Consider the following 27,218-nt stretch of genomic DNA (forward strand, 5'->3'; position numbering starts at 1 on the left):
GCAACTTCAGTGGCGGTCATATGGATTAATTTAGAGGGGGGGGATATAGAGTCGGGTGAAGCAGAAGTGCTTTGATGGGGATGCTGGGCATTGTGCAGTTCCCCTTCACCAAACTCCACTCCCACTCTTTCCCTTCTCCCCTTCCCCTCCACACCAACATCTCCGAACCCAATTCCCTGAACAAGTACACGCCCTCCTCACTCCCCGCGCACTTCGTGTTCCCCCACTTATAACTGCTCATCTCATCTTTACTACATGTACTCCCCCAAAACCTCCTCTCCATTTCCCTGGGCACCAGCCCCACCACCGCCCATTCGTCCTCCTCCCTGAGCTCCCACACGCGGGCCCTTCTGTCCGCTGCGCCGCCCACTAGGCTGAGCCGGCCGTTGCTCCGGCGGACGAGGGCGGCCCACTCGAGGCTGTCTGCCATGGGCACCTTCACCTCCCTCCACTCCCGCCGCTCCACATGGAAGCCCACCACACTGTACGCGCGCGCCGATGTCATCCAGTAGATGACGCCGTCAGCCGCGTGGACGCTCTCGTTGGGCGTCCACACCGTCAGGCGCACTGCGAACTCCACCGGCATGGATCCCGCCTCTCGCCATGCTCCTGATTGCCTTGAGTCGTACACCTCCATTGTCGGCTGGTACGACGCACCCGAGGCGCCTCCCGCGACGACGACGCAGAAGGAAATTAAAGAGGAGGAGGCGGTGGCGGGAAGGACGACGCCGACGGCGGGGTTGGATCTTGGGGCGAGGAGGTCGGGGAGGGGACGGAACTGGCGGGTGAAGGGGTTGCAAAGGGCGAGGCGGAGGGTCGTAGAGGCGGCGAATTTGCAGAGGAGGAGGCCGCCGCTGAGAGGCGCCACGAGACGGAGCGGCTCGATGGCGAAGTCGAGGGGGAGGGAGTGCCACCGGGCGAGGTCGGGGTCGTGGGCGTAGCAGAAAGAGGGGCCGAGGTTAGAGCGCGCGGCCATGGCCAAGAACCATGGTGGGCTGCGTGGGGGCGTGGGCGGGGGCGGGGGCGGGGCAGGGGAGAGGGCGCACAAGCGCCAGTGACGGCACGTGCACATGGCGCGAGCGAAGGAATCCGGCGGGAGGAAGGAGAAAAGACGGGAGAGGACATCCAGGGGGAGCTCTTCCCACATTGATGTAGAGATCGACTTGCTTCTCCTTGCGGTGACGAGACGAGACGAGACGATGATTTAGATGGTCTGGGAATGGAGAAGATTATTTAGTATATGGGGATTGGGGATTGGCTATTGGAGGTGAATGATTGGTTCCAATCGGGCGATGTGATAGCTGGATGCAGCGAACTTTTTCGATCGAGTGCATGTGGCCCACATGGGACCCTGATATATATATATATATATATATATTTTCATAAAAAGAAATTTTAAAATCTGTCAGAGCTATCATTTTCATTTAGATTAATATTATACTGCTTGATGCTCGCGGGTTACCAACTGTTAGCTAGTCTTTTGTAAAGCAAGATTAAGCCAAAGATCTCTGTGATCTGATCTCCCATTCCATTTGGATATTTCTTTCAATATATAAATATGGCGTCATCGTCAAATTAACAAATTAACATAGCATTTAGTCTCAATTAGTAATAAAATAAAATGGAGACAAGACATGACATCATCAGGTATCAAAAAGGCCATGGGAATGTGTGCCCGATGGATCCAAAGCAAGAACTGCGGTGCGGACTGTGGATAGACATAATTGGACTCGAGCTGCTCAGACCCTGCAAAATCCTGTCAGAACGCAATTTAGGTCAGACTCGACTCGAGTCCAAATAAACTGCACGACCTAAACTAAAAAGCCTAATTCACTATGTTTCTTTTTTTAACGTCTTATATCATATGCTTATTTTGTTAGATATTATTAATAAGTATGTTCCTATTATGAGCAATTTGGTTAGATTAGATCACATCATGAAAATATTAGATTCAATAAATTAAGTCTAGTTATCTTATTTGTTTATTTGATTTAGTTAGAGCTTTAGTAGGTTAGAATTGTATTTAATTAGCTAAATCTAATTTAGCGTGGTTTCGAAAAATATTCGTAAAATATTCTACAGATATCCGAATAATATCGAACTAGTTGAATAAGATCGTTAACCTCCAAATATACAACTTTGGTATTCATAACTTTTCTATATTCGTAATCTATTTGCAACAAAAATCTGAGAAAATAAGAAAGATCGATTTTATTAAATTTGTTTTAGACTTTTTTATTTAATCTCTTGGAATGAAAGATTAATTGACTTTTACCTTGACATCTCTATCAACTAGGCCGCCAACCTTTACATCTCCTTTCTCATCCTTTACAAACCAGCGTCACCTCTTCTATTAGCACGGTCTCATCTAGTTTCCAATCTTCCTCTTCTGTCGATCCCCTTAGTCTTGTTATGCAAGCCTACTTCTCCCCCTTCATCTTCCTATCATAACTGTCTCTATCTCCCGCATAATTTTTACCACAATTATAGACCAATCATAGCATTTAACCATCTATCGCATTTGCATCCGTAAGCCACCGCCACCATCATCTATTGCTGAGCCACCTCCATCTAGACATGATCATCGAGCAGGTCGGGCCAGGTTTGAGCCGGACTTTTCAGATCAACCGGACTTAAATATTTGTTCACGGCCCGACCCACTAATTATTCGGGCCAAGCCGGGTTTGGGACGGACTAAAATAGTCTAATCCGTAACCGTCTGTCAACCCATCAGAGATCGGGTCGAGCTCCGTCTCAATATAGGGAGGGGATTTGGCGGCTCTAGCCTGAGTCATGCATCAATAACTCAAATGTCTATAAACGTTAAAATTTACTAGCTGATCACTTGTCACAAATGCATATTACAGCAAGACCCATAGCCTCACCTTCACCAACTAAACAAGATAAGCATAAGAAAATGGGTCCTTCTACAGAAACAATCCTAAAAATTTTTTATGGATAAATGGGCCTGTCGGCATTCTTTAGCGACGTTGTGATCTCATAATAGATGGATCAGCAAAGGGACCATTAAGCCAACCTTTGGCTATGAATTCATAAGCAGCTTCAGTTAAGTGAATCCCATCCCAACTCCAATGTTTTGTTGGGTCCTCACATGCTGCGGGAACCTGGGTCACTACATTTGTATGTAAGGTTGAAGTTGTATATGCCTTTACCTCCTGCACCACAGGAAGCTTTTGGTAGCTGCTTGTGAAATCCCGCAAATGTAGAGGAGAATGAGTCATTTCCCTGCAAGATACTCATGCCAACTGTAAGTATAAATTAGTGCTCTTAGTTTTCCTACTTTTTAAAGATTTTGATTTAGCCTCCCGATTTGAGCTACTGATATTTTCTTCTTTTAATTATCTGAGAGTGAGTGAGAGACAGAGTTTCGTTGACCAATATACTGTACGTACTACTAGAGAAGATGATTAAAGAACGACCAAGTGGGATCTTTTTTATGATAAAACAAACAAGTTAAATGGAATTGCAACTACTTAGAGGGCTGATCGTTTACCGGGCTCAATGGGTGGGTTGAACTGGCAAGCTTCTGTGCCGGGTCAGACGAACAAAGGGTTAGCTCGTGCCGTCTATTGGTAGTTTTGGCTCGGGCCAGGCTGGATCCAAGTCGGGCTTAGCTTGATTCAAATCAGGCTGGGCCGTTTGATCAGGTCTACCTCCATCAACTACTCGGCCTTCACTCCATCATCACCTCCATCCTATATTTAGAAATTCGTGCCTCCACTCACGGATCTCAAATCCCGTGCAGACTTAAATCCCAACCACTACGAATCGAATCAAGCCGGTTCGTAACATATTAAAATTAGGGTTAATTACTCTAACACTCCCTGAAGTATACTCGATTTTCACAGAGTAAACGTTTTTAAGTTTCAATGTCATTCCTAAACTTTGGGACGAATAAAATAAATAATGACAATGACGAAAAATGCATAATGACCAACTATACCACTAATAAATTAACGATTTTATTAATTTAGAAAAAAATAGTAAATTACCTAAATAATCTCAAACCACGTGTCTCCTTCATCTAACCCACACCAATCACCTCGTCGGAGTATATGGGACGACGCCATTGGGCTCGAGGAAGGCTTGGATGAGGTCAAAGAGCACGGCCTCTTGCTCGGTGTCGTTGCCGGCATAGCTCCCGAATCTAGAATTTAATGAGGTTACTCGACTCCTCGCCGGCATAGATGCGCAAGAGGCCAATCAAGAAGTTGGCGAAGAAGACGAACCCAAACAACTCGGCCACGTCAACCCTTACCCTTGCCCTTAGTGCAAGTGAAAGGTCCTCATCAAGGTTGGTGGACGGATCCGCCGGCATTGCCCCTCGCCGATACTGCTGATAATAAGACATGGGAAGGGGGAGGAGGGCAAGGTGGGGGATCAGCTGTCTTGGTCAGCTGGTGCTTGGCTATCGCAAGCCGACAGCGGGGAGGCGATGTTGGCAGGATGGCAATGGTGAAGAGGCGGTCGGCAATTGTGAAGAACAGAAGTTGGTGATGGTGGATGGGTGAGGAAGATGGTTATTTTTATGATAAGTTAAATTTAATTATATATATATATATATATATATCCTAATTTAGTTAAAGGGTTTATGAGAGTATCTAGGTTATTTTGGGGTTAATTAATTGTCATGTAGACTAACAGAAGAGTCGCATTGAAACTTTCTAAAAATTTAGAGGTGATATTATAATCTAAAAAAATTTAGGAGGTCTTTATACAGAAACTATTAGCGGAATTAACTCTTAAAATTATTTAAAAATTTTACATAGGATACCTATGTACCAGCGGAACTTTTGAAAAGCTATTTTTAAGTTTGCTTTTGCTAAAATGACAGGTCACATGGTAAACTGTTATTGTAGATAAGAAAAACAGCACAGGCCCAAGTGCAGATATATAGAAGTGCAGATATATAGACTATGATAATTTGTAATACTTGCCTTGCCCACTAAACTTTTTGAATTGTAATACGTACTACTACACGAATTACAAAAAATATGTAAAAATGGTAAGGTACATATGTGCATAAGTTTTAAATAAATATAAGACAAACATACGACCAAATACTAAGGACAATGGACATAATAAATATTAACATATATCTAAATATGGTTCTATAATGAGTTGGAAATTAAATAACTTCTTAGAGGATTAGAATTAACTTTGGCACCAAAATAAAATACTTAGATCAATGGCATAATTGTAGCTCCATATCTACTTCTAATTCAGACCTGCAACAATGCTCAGTATAGGTATAGGGCTTGAAAACAAAAGGTGGCAAGTGAAGTCTCTAGCTATCCATCTTAAACTACTCATAGCTAATCTCATCTGATCCCGAGCATTTCCTTCTAATGTGCTATAGCATATGAAACAGAAACTGTGCTTCGAGAATAAAAAATCGAAGTCCTAGATCTTAAGCATAAATCTACTACATATTTTCAGTATTTTGTCTAACAATCAATTTGCATCACTTACACCATGTCATATGAAACTAGATATCCAAATCAGAATTAAAAAGTCAAAATCTTATAACTCCAAACATAAGAAGGAGAAACACAGACAAGCTGACAAACATCAGATTCGCTTGAATAACACAAGCATCATGCATCTTAAGATAGATGACCATTTTAATATGTTCACTTTCTTCTAACTAAGACTTCAAATCTTGGAATTTTAGAAGAACTCATCGAACATGAGAAGAGATATACTTAGAATATGATAAATTTGGATTTCATTTAATGCAGGAAAGCGATTCCCATGTAAAAAGATAGAAAGTTGACAACAAGGTTTCCAAGCCTGAAGAAGAAGAGGGTAAAAGGCCCAATTTTAGAACATGTCCAAACAAACTTGGAAAATCTCCCTGGCTATCTCTATCGGTGGGATACTAATCAAACACATCTATATGCATGAGTTAGAAAATTCTATTCAACTAGACAACGAGATTAATATATACTAAAATTTCTTTTTTGTTAAAAAAAAAAATTATACATATATATATAAGAACCAATATGTGACATAGCTGCTTACCTAGTTAGTTTGCATGTGATAATTTATAGACGAAAAAATAATAAAAACCTAACAAAATTAATACTTAAAATATTTTTAATAATTTAGATAATCTACGTATCCCCCCCAAAAAAAGAGAGAGAATGTGAGTAAAGTTTTTAGATGATACTTACTTTTTTAGTATTTCTGTAAATTTTGAATGTTTTTCTTTTCTATAATTTAAATAATTTTAATTAATTAAAAAATATTTCGGCCGTAGAAACGATCTCGTTTGGTAATATCATTCTAGTACGGTTCACCTCGGAAAGATGTCGATCAATTACACAGCTCTTTCCAGTTTCCAATTTCCAATTTCCATCCTCTCAGGCTCTTTAATTAAGAGGATGAAGTAATTAAGAGATGGAGGAAAATGATAGTAATGAACGAGAGGAATCTTTGACGGTGGGTTAGTTCTTTTGTCTTCTTCCGTAGTTGGGTCGGTAGTAAGCGTGCTTTAATAAATTGCGTCTCTGTATTGTGGGTACGACTCTTTTGTTGAAGTTATGTTTGGGCCGGGGGATTTATGATTGGGAAAAACTTGTCGCAGAAGTGCGGATTGATGATAACGTGGTTTTTGCAACACCGGCAGATGCTAATAAAGTCAGTTTATTTGACGGTCACTCAAGAGATCGAATGTTCGATTGAGTGACCTCATGGTGTTTGATGAAATGGCCGAGAGAAGCCCAGTTGCATAGTCTACTAGCCTTTTAATTGGTTAAAGCTATTTGATTCTTCAAAAGCGTTCGTGGTGTGATCATCTGCTCCTTCCCATACTTAGTTAGCAACTGAAATTTGAAATAATTTTGAATTACATAGTTTAATTCAGTTGTTATGCATTGCAAGCTTCGTTACAACATCTCTGCTATAAATTTGCAACTAGATCTGCTACAAGCTTATCTATAGAGTGCCTGTAAGTTGTAATCTTGCAGCTTACCTGAGACAAACATCAATTTCAATTTTCCTCTCTCTGAGGAGCAGCTGGAAAAGTGGTATATTCATCTCGATTACAATCTTCCCTAATTTCTAATGCATGTTGTTAATTTTAGTCAATTATATCCATATGCCCCATGCTTTTAAGTAGGCTTGTAATGAAATTTGCTGGTCAGTCACTCAAGAAGATCAAATTAAAGCAAGACAGACAGCCTTTTTTTTTTTTTTTTTTTTAAATTTCCCTACATAATAATGTAATGGATGTAAATTGTGAGGAAGAGATTTCTTCTTGTTTTTATTAATAAGACATTTGAACTATGTTATCTTATTCCTTGTATGATAAACTTGATTGTTGCTTATTTATGGACATAGTTTGCCAATTATTCTGTGCATTGGATAAATGTATTGTTAAAAAATAAATGTAATTTGTTTCACGCTTTTAAAATGTTGAAATTGATCCGTCTCCAGAACTGTCATGGATACGGTGTGTTTAAGGGTGTCCACAGTATTTGACAGCATTTAAAAATGTTAGGTAGATGTATTCCTGGCATTTCTACTAAGTATTAGGAAATAAGTTTCTTTTCCAGCACTTCCTAAATATTGGCAAAATGAGCATTGTCTACACTTATAATATATGCCACAAAAAATTATTATATTAGGAAATAAGTCATGTTAATTAATTTGTTCAAAAGCTTGGTGTACTTATGTGTCATTAAATCTTCATTGAAATGATTCTTGATATTTAGAAATGGCAGCTCATGGTGTGTGTGGGCGTACGTACTATAATATATATATATATATATAGCAAGCACTATTCGAAAGAGGGAGAGAGGCGCGATCGAGGATGTACCCCACATGCATGCACGACGCCGCTCGAATCCCACTGGTCGGCCGGCCGGATAGCCTAGTCTGCCGTTAATGATTTAAGAATTTAATTAATGTACGTTCTTGCCGGTTATATTGTTTGCATGCTTGATTAGACTTAAGAGGGCCAGAGTAAAAAGAGTAGGAATCAATCGAACTCCACCTCCTTTATATATATATATATATATATATGCTTTTCTCTTTTAGCATTATCACAAGTAGTCCTCCTTTTTGGGTTGTGGTGCCTAGCTAGCTAGTGAAGTGATCAATATCGCCTTTCCAACCCAAGTCCCCTTCTTCGAATTAAAGCAACTTATAAGTGTTCCTCGAATTTCGAATCTTATCCATTATCTTGTCTCTCTAGCTTGGCGCTTTGGAGTGGTGAGTTGGATATAGTACTCCTCTCACCTCTCTCTCTTTTCTCTCTCCCTCTCCCTCTCCCTCTCCCTCTCCCTCTCCCCCCATTAATCGGTATTGGTAACTGCATTTCTTTCCAACACCCATGAACAGTGATTAATTAAGAGTCCAGACAGCCGCGTGTACGTAATTAAATAAATTACTCTCTAGTTATATCGATCTACATAAATACTGAGTCATAATTCATTAAAATGTTCATCACATATCCGTTTCCAATAACACCAGCTTTAATTTATTAGCTTTGCTGGTTACATAAATATATTCCATTAGACATAAACTCGTAATTAGCATCGCAGTACATGCATAGACCTGGATGCTTCAAAAATATTTAAAAAGGAAACAAAATGCTGAGAAACTAAACGATGCTTCCATTTAGGAATTCATTCATTTCCCTTTTTTCTGGTATCTTGGGCGGGTCTCACATGCATTGTTGGTTAATTTCCTGAAATATGAAGCCAGGTAACATGCATGAGAAGCATGCAAGTAATTAATTAAGGTGTACATGTAGATAGTTATTAAGAGCCAGCTAACTACAATAGAAGTTGTTTAAAAGAAAAGAAATGGTAAGTTACCGTAGTGTCGAGGTGCACTGCATCGAAAGCATTCCGTCCTGATTGCGTAGTTGTGTTCATTGCAACCAAGCCTGTGGAGACAGCATGTGTACATTAAGTAATAAATAGAATGAATGAATGAATGCGTGCATGCATGCTAAGTAGATCCAAAATAGTACGTAATTAAATTAAATTAACCTGGCGCAGATCCAATCCCCGGACTTCCATCCAGTTTGGTGAGCATTAAGGCCAAAACCCCAAGAGTGGGTGACAGTAGAGTTATCGTTCTTGGTGGCTCCACACTTGAAGCAGTTAGCTCGGCTGGCGTAGTTGTGGACGCCGCAGGAGCAGTACCAATCACCCGGCTTCACCTCCCACCCTCCTCCGCTGATGCTCGTGTAGTCCGTCCTCTCTATCCCAAACTTTGGATCTCCGCATCGCTGGCACGACTCACGCTTGCAGAAGTTGAGGTACTGACACGACCTGCAGTTCCAGTCTCCAGGCTTCCTGCTCATCTTCCTTCTATATACCAAACTTAATTACGTGAATGAGGATCGAGATGCTTGGGACGTCCTTGAAGCTAGCTAGCGGTAGTGTTGTGGTTTAGTATAATTTTCTGGGTTGGGTTGGGTTGGGATGAGTTTTTATATATAAGGCTGGCTATATATATATATATATATATATATATATATATATATATACACACACACACACACACACATGTAGACCCATCAAATTGTTCTGCATGGCCCGCCTGATGAGAACAATGAGGAGAAATTAAGTAGCGGATGTTATAGGCGTACTCACATACATATATCTCTTTCAGTGGGAAGCTAGCCATGGAATACATGATTGGAGGAAAGGAATTTTACGTTTTAGGAGTTGAGTTCCAGCCTGCATATTAACTTTATGTGATTCCCGAACATCTTTGTTCTAAAGCCAGCGAAATGTAAGGAAGGTAGTATTTGGGGATTGAATGTTCTACTAGATAGCTAGCTAAACTCATTGGTGTGGGGGCAGATGCTATATGTCCCCAAAAATAGAAGGTTTATGGCGGTCAAATTTAAGGAACTAAGAAGATAATATTGGTGATCAGCCATCTTTTAGTGTATATACATATGGTATAGCATTTTTGCGTTGTCCAAGGAATAAATTCTACGGCTAGCTAGCTAACTAGTTACTTAGTTGACTAAGCAACAAAACAACTTTCTACAAAGATTGGAAAGCAAATACAAGTTGGCACAGTACTCATTGATCATCTAACTTTATGTTAATAATTAAGAAAATGATATATATATATATATATAGGAACTTTCTAGCAATTAATTTAATTGTGGATTTATACTGATATGGACAGATCCATATTGGAATATTTTCTGCATGCTTTTTATAATAAAATATCAGAATTACTATCCTAAATAAATTAATTAAACTTGGCTGGAATGTAGGCCACACCAATTAACCTGATAAATTAATAAAGTTGGTTTTGTGTGTGTGTGTTTTACTCCGGTCCCTGTGTAAGTTGCTGGAGGGGAATCTAACATTAAATATTTAATATGATTATTAATTGGACGTACTATTGCTGATCATAAATATTCGCGCAATCACCCTGGAATATGTTACAGTAGTCCGAGTCACAATATTAGACAGCATGCATGCATGTCGCCATTTTGCCGCATCATTCCGTTCCAGTTGCACGCCCATATGTAGATAGAAAAGAAGATTCACCTCCCCGGAGGTCAACCAGATAATAATAATTGTAGTAATTAAAGATGAGTTAAATAATAATAATAATAATAATAATTGATGATACATGTGGTGCAGCAATTAACCTATCACATACATGCAAAATGCGATGGATGTTAATAAGTTTCAGACAACGTGGCACGTTAATAATGTTGAGATTCTGGCATATGAATTGAAGTCGAGTTGATCGAGACCAGGTGATGGAGCTAGCTTAATTCGTCACGGGCAATTATCGAAGGAGGGCATTTTGGCATCTTGAGCTTTAGAATTAGAACCCACTTGCCGATCGTGACTGCGACCTCAGACCTCAGAGTGGATACGCCTTCCCAAGTAGTTCGTTGGCTAGACACGGTAAAGGTTGACGTGGGGTCGACCCACATATATTTATAAAATTTTATATGGATATGTATGTATATATATAATACCACCTCACCTGCTACCTTATTCGATCTAAGATCGATCAATCACATTACATTTCACTTATTCCAATTTAATATCTCTCTCTCTCTCTCTCTCTCTCTCTCTCTCTCTCTCTCTATATATATATATATGTTACCAACTGCATGCAGTAACATAGGAGGAGGATATCCATCAGACCGATGACCGATAGCTGACCGATGGAAAGAAACGACACGACAAGAAGAAGAAGAAGAGGAAAAAAAAAAAAAAAGATAAGACATACACGTAAAAAGGAGAGAATAATGTTGAGAATAAAAAGAGAGTGGCTCAAATATTAGACGAAGTATGACGTACGTGCACACGAGATTGCATGGGATTAGGCTCAAATTCAATCGCGTTAATAGTTTGAAGCCCAATTGCCTGATTCGTTCGTAATAAGGGCGGGAGTGAATCAACATTGAATTGACATGATTCAACCTGCTAATTATAATATGCCATGATTAGGTAACGGAGGCTGGGTGCGTTCCTAATCTCCCACTCAATCCTATGTACGTGCACCAAAGTCCCAAACATATGTCTAACTAGTGCTATTTAATCTCTTCTATGCATTTCAACATGAGCGCTCGTGACGGTAAAGAAGAAAACGTTACCTATGGTAGCCTAGCAGAGTCGTATAATATTTCTTAGGCTCATTTATAGTGTATTAAGAGTAGGCTGATTTATGACTTTCATCAATTAGTCATTAATTTCACCGCATTCATTACTAGGGGCTGGCTTCATATCCCCCCTTCCGACTAGTATTGTCCGAGGTTTCACTCTTTTATAGAACATGGGAAACCTAAAATTTCGACAAAATTAAAACATACAAATTGTAGCTTGGCAAAATCAACCGTCTCTGATTTCTCTCAGGATTTATTTTCACCTATAAATGAAACTTGCTATATTAGTTTACACACACACACACACAGAGACACAGAGTGTGTGCTAGAGGCATGCATTGATATTGCACGAGTAGCAGCATCTTGCCTGCTTATAGAGATTGCCACAGGAACGTTGTCAAGTAGAAGCAATGTCATAATGAATTCGCATAACACCGCGTTTATTTTTATCAATCAGTACTCCTTACATAGTGCATCGGTATTAAAAGAAAGACACAGAAAGATCTCATCTCGGTCTACAGTAGATCAACAGCCTGGAATTAATTAAGCAGCATTAGGCTTGAATGAGTTCTTTCTTGCAAAAGCCAATATCGTCTTGTCCTGCAACTGTCACTATTCAAGCTTAATTAGGGAACTCCTATGGGATCGATCGAGGGCTTTTAGATTATGAGGTAGGGAGGGGGAGAGAGGTTGCAATTAATAAGCAGTGGGGGTGGGGGGAGTCGATGGTTTTTGGCTGACACTTTAGAGTTTTGATGGATGGATAGCCGCTTGTTTTCCTCTGAGAATTAGCAAGAACAGGAACTGATGATAAATACTATTTCTCCGAAATGCGATTTTCATGCAGCATATCCTTGGGCTTGCAAGTTTGAAATAGCAGTAGTAATAGTAATATAAATAAAATTTAATCTTTTTTGAATCGAAGACCTGCAAACTATTACTTAGTAAAGCATATTGTATCATAAAATAAAGCATAATTAATTAATTTTGGTTTTAATTAATCAATAAGCACCATCAAATAAATAAACGTGTTTACATGAGGTCCACCGTCCACAGAGAGAGAGAGAGAGAGGAGCACCCAAGGAGTTTGTTGGGAGTGGGAGGAATAGTAGGAAATGGTATGTTCCAATAGTAGCGCCTCTTCTCTTTTCTTTTCGGATCCACATTGTTGTTACAAAGTCATCAACAATATTGTTGTGATTTGATTAAGAAAGACTGTAGAGTTACGATGATATCTCGCTTAAAACCATCTCCAATCGATATTGAAAGCCCAGATAAATTGAACTACAACAGCAGGCTGAAAATGAAAAGAACCCAAGCCCAGCCCAAACATAACGTAGCTGCAGTTTTCTCAAAATCTCTGTGAATTATGGAATCCCAATCCCAATCGTCGTATAAATAAATTTGGGTTGGGCGGATGGCCTACGGATACGGATCGAAAATGAGATATGAGGATGCTTCACATAATGATGACACGATAACCCAACCTTTTCAGGTCTCCTACTCGAGCCTCAACGCTATTTACCAAACTAGTTCTTCTTTTCACCAAACCAGTTCGCACAAACTCGCAAGTTAAGTTAAGGAGCTGAACAACGATTAAAAAGATTTATCTATCGTGATTATGATAAAGAATAAAGCTCGCAGGGCAGATGTTTGTTTGTTTGTTTGTCAACAACTATATCATATTGGTATTTGTAATATTGTATACACAGGGTGTAATTGTGGGATAAAAATAAAATAATAATAATAATAATAAGATACACATCTACAAATAATAATAATAATAATAATAAAAGAATTTCCAGCTCCACAATTCCCAATTGGTGTTTTCTGACTCGTCCACCATATTCTTCCAAAGTTTTCTTTTCTTTTCCTTCCCTTTCTCTTCCTCCTCCGTCTTTTTCTTTTTCTCCTAGGGTTCCTCCCCACTCTTGCTGCTGGCTAGCCGCCCAGCACCGCACCCTCCCCCTACCTCACCACCCATCGGCTCCGGAAGCCACTCAGTCGCACGGATCGTTGACCAATACATGTAAGCGATCCTATCAGCTCCCTTCTTCTCCCTTCAATTTGATCTAGATTCGGGGAATTGGCGCCGCGTAAGTTTTACCGGATTAATGCTCTATCTATAGGAGTATTTCAAACTGTAATTGAGGAACTTTGGCGAGACGATTTTGATTATTTCCTTCTCGAGGGGTTTTGGAACATAGGTCCTACTCGGATTAGATATTTGGATTCTACTTTTGGCCGCTTTAATGGCTCGAGATTATGGTTCATCTGTACTTGATGCTTGCAACCATTTATAAGGCTTTTGGATTTGGAGAAGATCACGGATGACTCCCTTCAAGTCGACGTTTTTATGGGTCAAATTTTCTTCTTTTCATTATCCCCAATTATCAGCGGAGATATAGTTAGAATTACGGCAATGATCTCTGTTACTTCTTCTCCTTAAAGTGAAATTCCCTAATTTCCTAGGGTCTGGATCTCTTCTCTGTGGCATTAATTGGATTTTGCTTCTGTGAGAAGATTTTATTTTTTCTATCTGCTTGATGGGCTGATACAACAGTTGATTTGGAAACTTGATTACATAAATTATCTGTCTAACAAAAGTTTGCACTAACATCTCCAAATTCCTTCTTTGGCAATGCTAGCGTTTTGCCCAACCCAGTAGAATATGTCAAAAAAGACAAATCTCTTTATTGCTCTCTATTGGATTGAAGAGACCAATTTAATCCATGTCATCGGGTATCCTATGAATCTTACGGCCATAATGATGTCTTTCTTGTTCGGTAATGGGTAAGGTTCATTTTCTGAGATAATGGCTAATGAGTATCAGTTCTATGCATTTTACTATAGTCATGATCACTGGTCTTGGCTACTTGTTGATTTGTAGAGATTTCATTATATGGGTAAAAACATTTAGATGAAAATCTACTATGCTCCATCTTACTGTGACCGATTACCATAACAAACTCTGGTTGTTATTGTCTAATATTGAGATTCTTAGAAGCTTAGAATATTGTGTTTTATTTTCACTTTTTGTGAAGTTAACTTTACCGAAAATGTTGTCCTTATCTCACTGTCCTTTTTACTTATTCCTCTCCTATCTCAGAATTATAAGATGGCTATGGAAGTCACTCAGTTTCTCTTGAATGCACAATCAGTGGATGGTACTGTTAGGAAGCATGCAGAAGAATGTCTTAAGCAGTTTCAGGAACAAAGCTTTCCTTCTTTTATACTATCTCTCTCCAGTGAATTGGCAAACAATGAAAAACCTGTGGATAGTCGTAAATTAGCAGGCCTGGTTCTTAAGAATGCCTTGGATGCCAAGGAGCAGCACAGGAAAGACGAACTTGTCCAGAGATGGTTGTCATTGGATGTGACTGTGAAGGCTCAAGTCAAAGCATCCTTATTAGAGACCCTTTCTTCTCCAGTTCCTGATGCTAGGTCTACTGCATCCCAAGCCATTGCCAAGATTGCTGGCATCGAGTTGCCGCAGAAGCAGTGGCCTGAGCTTATAGGATCTTTACTCTCAAGCATACACCAGATCCAGCCTCATGTTAAGCAGGCAACACTTGAAACACTTGGTTATTTGTGCGAGGAAGTCTCGCCGCAAGTTCTTGACCAGGACCAAGTAAATAAAATTCTTACTTCTGTGGTTCAAGGCATGAATGCTTCTGAGGCAAGCACTGATGTCAGGCTTGCTGCTACAAGAGCATTATATAATGCGTTAGGATTTGCAGAGGCTAATTTTACAAATGACATGGAAAGAGACTACATCATGAGAGTTGTTTGTGAAGCAACTTTGTCGTCTGAGATGAAGATACGGCAGGCGGCGTTTGAGTGCTTGGTGGCCATCTCATCCGCCTACTATGAAAAACTTGAAACCTACATGCAGGATATATTCAATATAACAGCCAAAGCTGTGCGGGAAGATCAGGAGCCAGTTGCTCTTCAGGCTATTGAGTTTTGGAGTTCAATATGTGATGAGGAGATTGATATTTTAGATGAATATGGAGGTGATTTTACTGCAGATTCTGATATCCCTTGTTTCTATTTTATTAGGAAGGCTCTACCTGCTTTAGTTCCTATGCTGCTTGAGACTCTCCTCAAGCAGGAGGAGGACCAAGATCAGGATGAAGGGGCTTGGAATCTTTCAATGGCAGGAGGGACATGTTTGGGTCTTGTTGCACGGACTGTTGGGGATGACATTGTTCCTCTAGTGATGCCATTCATTGAGGAGAACATTACAAAACCAAATTGGAGGCAAAGAGAGGCGGCAACATATGCATTCGGTTCTGTTCTGGAGGGTCCATCTCCAGACAAGCTTACGCGTATTGTGAATGTTGCCTTGAACTTTATGCTCACTGCATTAACAACAGACCCGAATAACCATGTAAAAGATACTACTGCATGGACTCTCGGAAGAATCTTTGAATTTCTTCATGGATCGACTATGGTGGCACCTATAATAACACCTGCCAACTGTCAGCAGATCCTTACCGTCCTGCTTCACAGCATGAAAGATGTCCCTAATGTAGCTGAAAAGGCTTGTGGTGCTCTCTATTTCCTTGCTCAAGGTTATGAGGATGTTGGTTCAGCATCACCATTGTTTCCTTTCTTTCAGGACATAATTCAAGCTCTTCTCACTGTTACCCACAGGGAAGATGCTGGAGAATCTCGCCTGCGAACTGCAGCCTATGAAACTCTAAATGAAGTTGTGAGGTGCTCAAATGATGAGACAGCTCCTATCATATTGCAGTTGGTGCCAGTAATCATGCTGGAACTTCATCAAACCCTAGAGGCACAGAAGCTATCGTCTGATGAAAGGGAGAAGCAGAACGAGCTGCAGGGGCTTCTATGTGGATGCCTGCAGGTCGTTATCCAGAAATTGGGAGCAAGCGAAACATCAAAGTATGCTTTCATGCCATTTGCAGATCAGATAATGGATCTCTTTCTGAGGGTTTTTGCTTGCCGAAATGCTACGGTACATGAAGAGGCTATGCTTGCTATTGGTGCTTTGGCATATGTTTTAGGGCCAAATTTTGTGAAGTACATGCCAGGATTTTATCAGTATTTGGAGATGGGCCTTCAAAACTTTGAGGAGTATCAGGTCTGTGCTGTTACGGTAGGAGTTGTTGGAGATTTGTGCAGGGCTTTGGAGGACAAAATTTTGCCCTTCTGTGATGGAATCATGACACAACTCCTGAAGGATCTTTCCAGCAATCAGTTGCACAGATCTGTCAAACCACCAATTTTTTCGTGCTTTGGTGATATTGCTTTAGCAATAGGAGATAACTTTGAGAAGTATTTGATCTACGCGATGCCTATGCTTCAAAGTGCAGCAGAACTCTCTGCACATGCTGCGACTGCTGATGATGAAATGCTTGATTACACAAATCAGCTAAGGAATGGAATTTTGGAAGCTTACTCTGGTATATTACAAGGTTTTAAAAGCTCCCCGAAAACCCAGCTACTGATGCCTTATGCACCCCACATCCTTCAGTTTCTTGACACTCTTTATCATGAGAAGGACATGTAAGTCATATAGTAGCACCTTTTTCTTTCTCCATTCTCTTTACATTTTTTGGATGTATCATCAACGTAATATTATTCCTTTTACTGATTTCTCCTATTTCCTTTACCGTGCCAAACAGGGATGATGCAGTGATGAAGACTGCGGTAGGTGTCCTTGGAGATTTGGCTGATACCTTGGGCGGTCATGCTGGTCCTTTAATTAATCAGTCTGTTTCAGGCAAAGACTTTTTGAACGAATGCTTATCATCAGATGATCATTTGATTAAAGAGTCCGCTGATTGGGCTAAGTTAGCCATTACTCGTGCAATTTCTGGTTAATAATGATTTTGTTCCCTTTGGAGTCTGCATATGCATCCAAGTTGTGTCAAGTCAGGTCAGGAATTGCTTTGCATACATGTGTCGGTCATCACCAGTTCTGCACAACGGGTTCATTCTGAGTGCGCTAACTCATGCATCAGCACCTTGAAGTTGGTTTCCTTTCATTCCATGAAGAAGCGGGACAGTGATGGCCTGCCTCTGCTTACTTAGTTGAAGGTCTTTAAGACCTTCATTAATGAGAAAAGCTGGAGGGCCTCTGTATTGTAGGATACACAGCCTGAGGTCTCCCTTTTATGGTTACCTGTGGCCTTTGTACTGTTGTTTTGATGTCAAATCCGCTAAGCGCGGTTTACTGGAGACCTATGATTCCATCCTGTTCCTTCAGGCAGGATTACCTTGGCTGGCCCAGTTGAGTGATACTTGAAAAGCAACACAAGACTCGACTGCCCACTCAGAATCATGTTCATTTGTAGTGCCATGCTCTCTAATAGTTCCTAGCTGGAAACTACATTTCTTTGCCCTGGCACATTTGTTATTTTTTTATTCTCATTTGATACTTCATTTTGGAGTTTTGTCTTGGCTTCCATGGTCTTAAAGGTGGTCTTTATGCAACTCCTGTCTCTTTGTGTACTTCATAGGAGTCGTGATCTTGATTTCATTTATGTATCATCCATATTTAATCAGGTTCTTTTTTTTTTTTTTTTTGGTGTTCTTCAGTTGTCATTTCTAAAGTAAACATTCATATGAAATACAAGTAATTACCAAGAGTGTTGAGCATTCATATACAATAAAGTGCATTTGTGAGATTTTTTTTCCGGGTTACATACTTCTCTTTATTGTAGCTTCTCCTCTTGTATGTGAAAAACCAGAGACTTTAGCAGTCTTTATTCTGGGTGATACTAGTGTGAAAGACAATTGGAAATCTGTTTATTATCAGGTAGAATGTCTCTCTCCTTTCAACTCTATGGTTCAGTTTGCAACCTCACCCACCAGATGAGAATGGAGAATACCTCTTGTGGAATCATCTCTGTTCAGGTCCGTGCTACTGTGTAGTTAATCTATATCGCATAGTCATGCCTTATACTTGCATTTTGCTGCTTTCTTTCTTGGCTGTCGTTGAAGAAATCATTGCTTGCTATATGTATGATAGCCTTGTAAGTATAACCGAAGAAAAAGTTGACTCAGCTTTACCAGTAAACATAAGGGAAAGGTAGTTTGGCTTGTGGCTTATAGCAATGTGCGATTTCTGTTTAGCTGCAGTGCAAGAAGAAGGAATCTTGCACAATTTAATTCTATGTAACTGTGCTTATCTCCCTGATTTTCTCATGCAACTACAAAAGTGCAAGAAACCATCAATAGGAGGGAAGTGTCCAATTTTTAAATCTTGTATTATTTGATGCCCAGGAGTTTGGTCATTCCTTTTCATGTACTAAACTACTAATCACTACTAAACAAACTAATGTTCTTCAATTGCCATTTCATTCAAGCTTTCAAGCTAGAAACAGTGCTAAGTCAGAGCAGTGCAAGTAGACTTTTTTTCATTTTGTTTTTTATCATCCTATGAGGTAGCTTTTGGTTGGAGGAGGCAAGACTTCTCAAGTAATTGAAGCTAGTGCATGACATGGTAGTGGGCTAAGCAATTTCTGCAGGGGTATGATGAATTGTGGACCATGTCCAAGTCTCCAACTATTCTTCAGCTGCCATGACTCGGCATGAAAGGATCTGAAGCTCTTAGAGGACCAGCAAGCCTCCTGAAGAGAACCAGCAGCTGAGACATCTTTTTATTTTTTATTCTTCCACTGTTATTTCTTTTCTAACAAGCCAACAATGTCCAAATTTGTGCAGGGCAGATCCTAAGAGGTGAGGATGGATATAGACCTGTGTATATACCAAAGAAGGTATTAGCATATTATGATCATAAATCTTCACGGTGGTTACTTATACAAGGCCAGCACACCCTTTAGTACATGTTTTATACATTGACAATGTTAGTTTATAACTATGATATATGTTGATATTCATGATAGCTGCAATCCACAATATGGAGAACTGGTGAATTAGTAGATTGCTGAGACACAGTATTTTCTTCAATAATCTGTTCAGCCTTTGCCACTTTTTTGTTAAAGCTCTTCCTGTGTGTGACTTTCTTTCTGCAAATTCTTTCAGTTTAAAGGCAATTACTAGCTGTATAAGTTTTCCCTGTTATGATTTTCTTGATCCCATGTGTATGCATCTTACAAATGTCACTCCCCTATAGTTGAAAATGTTCCTTTTCTTTTGTTTCTCTGCAGTAGCATTTTCTTGTTAATCGATCCTCTTTATTTGTATGTTGTATCCTGCTGCGTGATGCTTGACGTGTCAATCTCATGCAGTGGACCACAGGTTTATGTCTATCACTACCAAGCCGAATGGGATAAGACAAGACATAATTTTTGTAACTCTCGGAAGCAAACAGGATAGGTGTATCCACCTGAAAGCAAACTGACTATGAGAGTGAGCTGAGCAGGGCTCGGTTATTAGAGGCACTCTGCCATTCGCAGACGCTCATGAGAAAAGCTGAGCTGGCATCCTAGAAAGCTAATGACGATAAGGAACACGTTGTCAAGCTCTTGTTTAGGCAGGCCTCACATCTATTTGCTTACAAGCAGTGGTTACAAATGTTGCAACTAGAGTCTGTCTCCAGTTGAAGATAAACAAACATCAGATTGCATCGCTCTTCCCAGTCCTTCCTTGGATGCCATTGATGGATAAATCATATGTTAGAGATGGGGGAAACCCAGTGAGGAGGAAAGGTAAGAAGAGCAGCATCCAGCATCGGCATGATATGCGGTTGGATTGGGGATTGCTGGTGCAGGGTTGCTTCTGAGCTGGTTGGTAGCCAAGTTATAGGTCTGAGTCTACGACTAAGATGGACGCTTTTGATTGATACGGCATGATATGCGAGTGGAATGAAAAGAAAAGATTCATGTTGTCCACTTTTGTTGTATATATGGAGCATCTGGTGTACAAAATTTTTTTGTATGTGTGCTTAGATTACTAGCTCCACATCGGTAACTATTTTACATCCAGGATGATACAACTTCTGATCATATTTTTCTCGTCTCTAGTGGATCCAGGATTGAAGACTGGGCTCGACTGTGAGTCCAAACTTTTGTTGATAGATCCGCGTTCACTATGATGGACTTAGAAGCGAGGTGAGGCCATAGCCCATTCTTTCTACAAACACGTGGTTGCATGCTTGCTTTCCTCTATAAATTATTCCTAAGGTAGTGCCTTAATTTGAGTAAATGAGAGTTTTAATATCCTGCATCCTGTTCTCAAGTATACCCAGAACTTATAGGAACAGCAACAATATTTTCAAGATCAATATTCATACTAAATGGTTCAAAACGAAAAGCTGCCGAGACTCGGAGCTGGCCCCGGGTGTTGTCGTCTCGTCCTTCGCACTTTTGCTTCGAAGCAGGCCATCAAATTAATCCAACTTCCGCAATTAATATGTTTTTTTCCACTCAGTTATTGATGTCTAATTTGCATGCATGTTCCTCCTCATCTCGCATACTGATTGATCTATGGATTATTTCCGTGTTTAAAACAACTTGTACTCTATAATTCACTATAAATTCCTCACAAATTTATTAATTTTCAGCTTCATACGTGTGATGTCGATGTACAAAAGATGCCACGAGAAAAAAAAAACAAAATTTGAGGGGGGGTAGGGGGTGGGGGGTGGAGAACAATAAGACGGGAAAAGGGGAAATGGTTACTTATTTGCAGAGCAACTGCTTCATTGGAACGGAAAACTGACTGGTTAATATAAATAGGAAAAAATGAAGCTACAGAACAGCGAATATCAGGATAGTAGTTTACAAGAGACACATGCAATCCTATCCCAATAACATGGCTTTTATGGTGTAAAAAACAAAAAGGGGGGCAACTTCGGGAGACAGGAAAAGCAATCTACAATATATATTACTAGAATCATTATGCTTTTGGTAGAAATCAAGAGGGCTTCCTTCTACTGCCTATACCCTTAGGACTTCTAGAACTACCTTGATCTGTTGAAACATGCGTGTCCTTTTGCAGTACACCACCATGGAAGCCCTGAGATGGCAACCGTCGAGGAGATTCCTTTTTCATCTCACCTACTCCGCTACGGACTTCAGATTCGAGTAGTTTGGCTTCCTCCATAAGCATGGCTAACTGTTTAATAAGAGTATAAGTATTAGAACCTGCGAAACGTACTCAAAATTATAAGGTACACACTAGCCCAATTACCCGAACTTCATTTTCCTTGAGACGGTCTTGAAGTGAAGCTACTGCAGGGCTTAAACTGGGAAATAAGTACAAAAGGTACTTTCAGAAAAAAAAAAAATCATTCATATTAAAGAAGACAGAGAAGATAGCCCGTCCTCACCAGTACTCCATTAACTTGCATAGAGAAGCCTGGTACATAGATGAGTGATGAATAAAGGTAAGGGGGTGAATCTTTCCATCACTGTCAAGAAAATGGCAAAACGGATTATTTGGAAAAACAAGCATGTGATTAAGTTACAAGCTCATTAATATGTAGCATATATAGCAAGTCCTGCTACCGCATATTCAGGTGCATGGCTTGGTTATATGCTGATCGCTCCTCTTCAAAAAGCACATGCTGCATGTCGGTGAAAGAAGTCAATGGAGATTCAAGCTTTAGCAAATATCTGGTCGGCAAAACATGAAGAGGCACCTCCTTTCTTACATACTCTGCGCCACTATCACCAAACTATAGTAGATAAGCATATAAGACCAACAAATTACTATGTGATTGTTCTCAAGTATTTGCAACAGATTTTGTATAAATATTAGCAGACAAAAAATAACTGGATGTAAAATAATAGTGCTAAAAAATTGGTAGTGGAGAGCTTTATGGTACCTCACTTCCATATTGGAACGGTGCAAGGCCTCCTGCATGCTTGGGGTCATATCGGCAGCATCCATATTAACAGCATTGTTATAGATGTTCTCAGGATTGTAAACAACAAGAGAGTTTTCTCCTGTTTGTTGCTTTCCCCTGTGACTGGCATCAGCATGAGAAAAGAACTCCTCCAAGTCTGAAGATCTCCCACCGAGCTAACAAAATATGGTTTGAGCCACATTAGCATAATACTTCTTAAACAGGGATTACATTATCTAAAGAAAAGGTATATCATCTAGTCTGCACCACAAAAAAAAAACTTAATACGCAAAATCCCGCAAAATTACATTGTTCTTTTCAATCTAAAATATCTGTCCTTCCCTGCGCCTCTGCAGTATAGCACTAACAAAAATTCTCCCAACTTAGCAAGCTTATTTCTGCCTTCTTGAAATTGTCTAAAGTTCAAAAAGATCTACACAAAATACAAGAAAGTATAAAGCCGTAAAGCACCTATAGAAGAAATATTTCAGAAGAAATATTTCAGAAGAACTACTCAAACAAACAATTACAATTTTACCCCCCAAAAAAATTGAATAAAAATTTTATCCACTGTAAATTTAGACAATCAAAAGAGCAAAATTCAAAGCTATTCAACAAGAAAATATGTGGCCCTGTCCAGCTGTTTGTGCTGATAGAAACTTAATTGAGATCATCACATGTTATCTAGATGTTGTCTCCAGGCGGATAAGCATGTAAGCTGTGAAACATCCGGATCATCAAAATAATGACAAAGTGTAGAAAAATCATAATACTGACTTTAAAATACCTAAGTATCAAAGGTTGAGTTGCTGCCTAATAGGCATAGAGAGGAGCTGAAGGATTTTATGAAAACAGATTCATGAAATGAATGATGACCTTACCTTCATAGGTCTGGTTGCTGTGTCCTGTTCATTGCTTTCAGTTAATGCAGATCCTGATGTTGACAACACATTTTCTGAGGAACTCCATGATGATTCAACCTCTATAATTGGATTATTACTGACAGGAGAAACAAGTCTCTGTTTCCCATCAAGAGATTGGAAAGCTATGACCTGAATTCTTCCAACCTGTAAGAACTCCAAAACTTCTATTCAGCTACAGAACATCTATTTGTTTTATGGCAATTGTTAGGAGTATAGGAAAAGAAAAACCTTCCGAGCATCTGCATTGAAACATGAAAAAATCAGCCCAATGAAGCCGGGATCCAATAGCTGATACATTGCCTGGGTACGAACATCTGCAAATTATAGGTCATTAAGGCCAAAGAGTAGTACCTCATTGAATTAAATAATGACCGTGTCTTATGGCATGATAAATAATCATGAACTGTAAACAGATATTAATACGCAGCCACTGCATGTAGGTAATCCACAATATGATTTTCAATAGATAGGTCAATGGCCCATGGAGATACTATTAGGGGTGTAAACGAGCTGAGCCTAAGTGAGTCGGCTCCAGCTTAGCACAGCTCAAAATTAATTTCGAGCTTTGTAACTTTGCTTAGGCTCGGCTCAGCTCAACTTGAGCCGGGCTAGGCAAAGCCCGAGCCGAGCTCGAGCCTGAATTGAGCAAATTATCAAGCCTTATTCAAGCCAAGCCAAACCAAGCTAGATCAAGCTCGAGCCCGAGCCGAGCCACAAATAAACTGTAAGAGGATGACAACAAGGCGGCGGCTTAAGGAAGAAGACGTGCACGGGGCGGTGGCTTGAGGAGGAGGAGGAGCCCAGCCAGCGGTGGAGAAGGACGTGGCGATTGGTTGAGGAGGACGAGGCGGCGGCTTGAGGAGGAAGACGAGCACGGGACGACAGCTTTGAGAAGGAGGTGGGCCAATGGTAGAGGAGGAGGCAACGGGCCGACGGTGGAGGAGGATCGAAGCGACCGAGAGAGTGAGGATTGAGGGAGAGCTAAGGAGATTTGAGCGGCTGCATTTGGTTATCGGGAATTGGGACTTGGGAGTTGAGGCTAAAGTTTATAATTTGATAATCCCTTATATATCGAGTCTATCGAGCCAAGCCTAAGCGAACCGACTCTAGCTTAGGCTCGGTTTAAAATTGATTTGAGCTTTCTAATCCAATTCGAGATCGGCTCAGCTTTAGCCAAGCCAAGCTGAATTCAAGCTTCAATCGAGCTAGCCCAAGCTGAGCCCAATCTGCTCATTTATTTTAACAGCCCTAGATACTATACTAATATCCAGTCACAAAAAGAAATAATGGGACAAACTATAATTTGCATAGATGTGATGGACACAGATAAGAGATATCTAAGCCCATCAAAAATTAAAAAATTGCCATATACCAAATTTTAGCAAATAAAAAAAAAACTGTCTTGTCATCTTACCTACATGAGAAGGAAGAACTGTAATATGAGGATGTGAGTGGTACCATCCGATAACCCTAGTTGTCCTCCCTGTGGTGAGTGTCATTCTGTGCTAATGCGTTAAGTTTGAGGTCCAAGTTTGAAACTACATTTTACTGTTATGATAAGAAATAGAAATTTCAAAAATCAAGATTATGGATATCTCTGCTTGTGCTGAAGCTGCAGCCAACAACTCCGGATTAGTCTCCACTCGATCTTTTCGACGATCAGACCGCATCTGAGGGGATGCTCCCCAGATTAGGGCAATTGAATTACCCCCATTGAGGTGCTGCAAGATTGACAATGTCATGATACAAGTTATTTTCAGTTTAGTCATCTTTGATTTTACAACACATATATTGAACAATAATGGTCTAAAGGAAAATAAACAATCAAGTATTAAATGAAAACCTTCACATTCACTAAGAATAGCCTAATGCAATATGACAGAAGTAAACCATGTGAGTATAACTTCAAGAAAAGGCAGTAAATATGAAAAAAAGAAGAAAAGAAAACAGTAGTTGCAATTATGCGACCAGAAAATCTCATATCATGAGTTTCAATAATTAAGCAGAAAATGTAAAAACTTCATCTGGAAAACTGGTAATCTTGTACACCAACTGAACAGTTCCTCTTCAATCAATAAACCTGACACTAAAATATTTGATGTTAGCACAGCCAGCTGCACACCATTTATTGTCTAGCAACTTTAATGACTTCACTCTACGTTGAATGTATTGAGGTATCCAATATGTTATTATTGTACCCTTGCATTCTATCTCATGCCTAGTTCTCATAAATTTGAGGAAATGCAAGCCAAAAATAGTAAACGCTCCTCGAGAACTTGAATATAACCAGGCAAACCCAATAAGTCCATCATTTTATTATCTTCTGCAGAACGAAATAAACATCAGAATTTGATCATAATATCAACCAAGCATCTTCATCAGATTCTTAAATATATAATCTCTACTCTGAATGAAATTGACTCCCAGCTGCTATTCGTGTGGCAACAATAAATTTTGGTGTGAGAAAGATGACTGGTGAAAGGATGCAAACAAGATGAACCAAGAGAAATACCAGAATGCTCAGGCTTGCTTCTAGAAATTAAAATTTCAAAACCAACCAGGTCAAGCTGGTATTTCAGTTCAACCTTTGCTTCTTCGCTGATCGACGAGTAAGTAATGGAAACTCTGTTCCTTTACATCGGACATCTTAGCTGAAGGCAATGTCCTGATGTTATCTCACATCCTTGTTCCCTTATCATCTACTCCCTCACCTATTCATCTCGATTGTTCTTTTGTCCTCCTACTTACCATGAATTAGAACTTCACAGGCAAAAAAAATAAAAAATAAATAAAATAAATAAAAACTAGAAAATAAAAGGCTAACCGGTGGAGAGCAATAGAAAAGACACTTGAATAACTAAGATTATTGACAACAGAAACCAAAATGAAAAATATTTGAATAGACAAAACTGGAAGAACGGACATTTAAAATGTAAAAAAAGAAAAAGAAGAAGAAGAAGAAGAAGAAAAAGGTCATCTTTCACTTATGAAAAGGAATTTACGGTGATCGTTTTACACAAGTTGTCTCGCTTACAAACTTTGTCCAGAATTAAATGGATAAATAGTGCCCAATTGCAACTTCTCTTACAGTAAGTTAATATAGTAAAAGAAACAGCCATTAGACTAACAATCACTGACGCGCAACCCTAGGAAAGAAGTCTTAGTTCTCCAGCAGCAACTCGAAATAAGCAACATTGAACTCCTCGAAACTCACCGGAATTAAAAATAAAAGAAGATCAAAGCAAAGACATCACTTAGAACCAAGTTCCGTGAACAACTCAATACAAACCAAGTACCATTCTTCCAGCTCCATTATTTGAAGGAAAAGAAAGAAAGAAAGACAGAAATTAAGGGAAATTCCCCAGCAGCAAAAACCCTCAGACAGCGTCAAAACCGGAAGATGATCCGAAAAAATAAATCGATCAACAACAAAATTCATGGCAAAATTCGATCTTTCGATGTCCAGAGAAGAAAGAAATAGTAATCCACCTGGATGTCACCGAGCAGAAGGCCCATGATCTCCTCCGTCTCCGTAGTCAAAGCATGGGCGAGGCATGTGAGCCAGACCTCCTCCGACATCTTCACCGACGTGAGAGACATCGCTCCTCCACTTTTCTCTCCTCCTTCCCAGACAATAGACCTCGAGATGAGATGGTCTTGGTATCCAAGCAAGAAGACGGTGGTGTGCGTTTGTCGACTCCGAGATGGCTCCGTTAGATCGTGTTGGTGAGAGAGAGGGGACGCTTTTGCGGCCTTTTCTACCGACCTCTACACAGTAAGTATCCACCAACATGTACCCAGCTATGATTAAGGGCTTAGATTGGACTCAGGCCTGAAAGCCCAACGCCCTCAAATTTATTTGCCTGATGCTCCACGGAGG

At 39.9% G+C, this 27,218-nt stretch overlaps 4 protein-coding genes across 7 annotated transcripts; 1 reads left to right on the forward strand and 3 right to left on the reverse strand.

The window, feature by feature from the left end:
• Positions 1-25: 25 nt before the first annotated feature.
• Positions 26-1,147, reverse strand: LOC140769745 (protein UNUSUAL FLORAL ORGANS-like). The gene has a single exon (XM_073110604.1). The coding sequence runs from the start codon at positions 1,145-1,147 to the stop codon at positions 26-28; it is 1,122 nt and encodes a 373-aa protein (XP_072966705.1).
• Positions 1,148-8,450: 7,303 nt separating this feature from the next.
• Positions 8,451-9,476, reverse strand: LOC140770965 (RNA-binding protein involved in heterochromatin assembly dri1-like). The gene is made up of 3 exons (XM_073112304.1): positions 9,024-9,476; positions 8,847-8,917; positions 8,451-8,716 (listed from the first exon to the last, which is right to left on the reverse strand). The coding sequence occupies exons 1-3, from the start codon at positions 9,338-9,340 to the stop codon at positions 8,709-8,711; spliced, it is 396 nt and encodes a 131-aa protein (XP_072968405.1). The 5' UTR covers positions 9,341-9,476; the 3' UTR covers positions 8,451-8,708.
• Positions 9,477-13,484: 4,008 nt separating this feature from the next.
• LOC140770132 (importin subunit beta-1-like) lies at positions 13,485-20,571 on the forward strand. Of its 4 annotated transcripts, XM_073111149.1 has the most exons (6): positions 13,485-13,658; positions 14,739-17,164; positions 17,284-17,381; positions 18,420-18,517; positions 19,328-19,380; positions 19,855-20,571. In XM_073111149.1, the coding sequence occupies exons 2-5, from the start codon at positions 14,748-14,750 to the stop codon at positions 19,337-19,339; spliced, it is 2,625 nt and encodes an 874-aa protein (XP_072967250.1). In that variant the 5' UTR covers positions 13,485-13,658; positions 14,739-14,747; the 3' UTR covers positions 19,340-19,380; positions 19,855-20,571. The 4 variants fall into 4 exon arrangements, 3 of the variants coding, with proteins under 3 accessions (XP_072967250.1, XP_072967248.1, XP_072967247.1); XR_012106006.1 differs by having other exon boundaries at positions 18,420-19,380; XM_073111147.1 differs by having other exon boundaries at positions 19,328-20,571.
• Positions 20,572-21,269: 698 nt separating this feature from the next.
• LOC140770133 (uncharacterized) lies at positions 21,270-27,099 on the reverse strand. The gene is made up of 10 exons (XM_073111150.1): positions 26,828-27,099; positions 24,933-25,059; positions 24,753-24,839; positions 23,567-23,652; positions 23,297-23,482; positions 22,395-22,591; positions 22,075-22,233; positions 21,897-21,977; positions 21,758-21,812; positions 21,270-21,682 (listed from the first exon to the last, which is right to left on the reverse strand). Exons 1-10 carry the CDS (start codon positions 26,936-26,938, stop codon positions 21,482-21,484), a joined length of 1,290 nt encoding a protein of 429 aa, XP_072967251.1. The 5' UTR covers positions 26,939-27,099; the 3' UTR covers positions 21,270-21,481.
• Between the last annotated feature and the right edge of the window lie 119 nt (positions 27,100-27,218).

Source organism: Typha angustifolia, chromosome 11, assembly GCF_048772165.1.
Source record: "Typha angustifolia cultivar Huaian chromosome 11, ASM4877216v1, whole genome shotgun sequence".
Taxonomy (NCBI): Eukaryota; Viridiplantae; Streptophyta; class Magnoliopsida; order Poales; family Typhaceae; genus Typha; species Typha angustifolia.

Excerpts from the sequence above, each read along its gene's own strand:
- LOC140770965 (XM_073112304.1), bottom strand. The coding sequence starts at position 9,340 with ATGAGCAGGAAGCCTGGAGACTGGAACTGCAGGTCGTGTCAGTACCTC. Across the intron at positions 8,918-9,023 it reads GGGGATTGGATCTGCGCCAG|GCTTGGTTGCAATGAACACA; the intron begins GTTAATTTAATT and ends CTGTCTCCACAG.
- LOC140770132 (XM_073111146.1), top strand. The coding sequence starts at position 14,748 with ATGGCTATGGAAGTCACTCAGTTTCTCTTGAATGCACAATCAGTGGAT. Across the intron at positions 17,165-17,283 it reads CTTTATCATGAGAAGGACAT|GGATGATGCAGTGATGAAGA; the intron begins GTAAGTCATATA and ends CGTGCCAAACAG. Across the intron at positions 17,382-18,419 it reads AATTAATCAGTCTGTTTCAG|GTAGAATGTCTCTCTCCTTT; the intron begins GCAAAGACTTTT and ends GTTTATTATCAG.
- LOC140769745 (XM_073110604.1), bottom strand. The coding sequence starts at position 1,147 with ATGTGGGAAGAGCTCCCCCTGGATGTCCTCTCCCGTCTTTTCTCCTTC.
- LOC140770133 (XM_073111150.1), bottom strand. The coding sequence starts at position 26,938 with ATGTCTCTCACGTCGGTGAAGATGTCGGAGGAGGTCTGGCTCACATGC. Across the intron at positions 24,840-24,932 it reads AGCTTCAGCACAAGCAGAGA|GAATGACACTCACCACAGGG; the intron begins TATCCATAATCT and ends CGCATTAGCACA. Across the intron at positions 23,653-24,752 it reads AGTTCTTCCTTCTCATGTAG|ATGTTCGTACCCAGGCAATG; the intron begins GTAAGATGACAA and ends TATAATTTGCAG.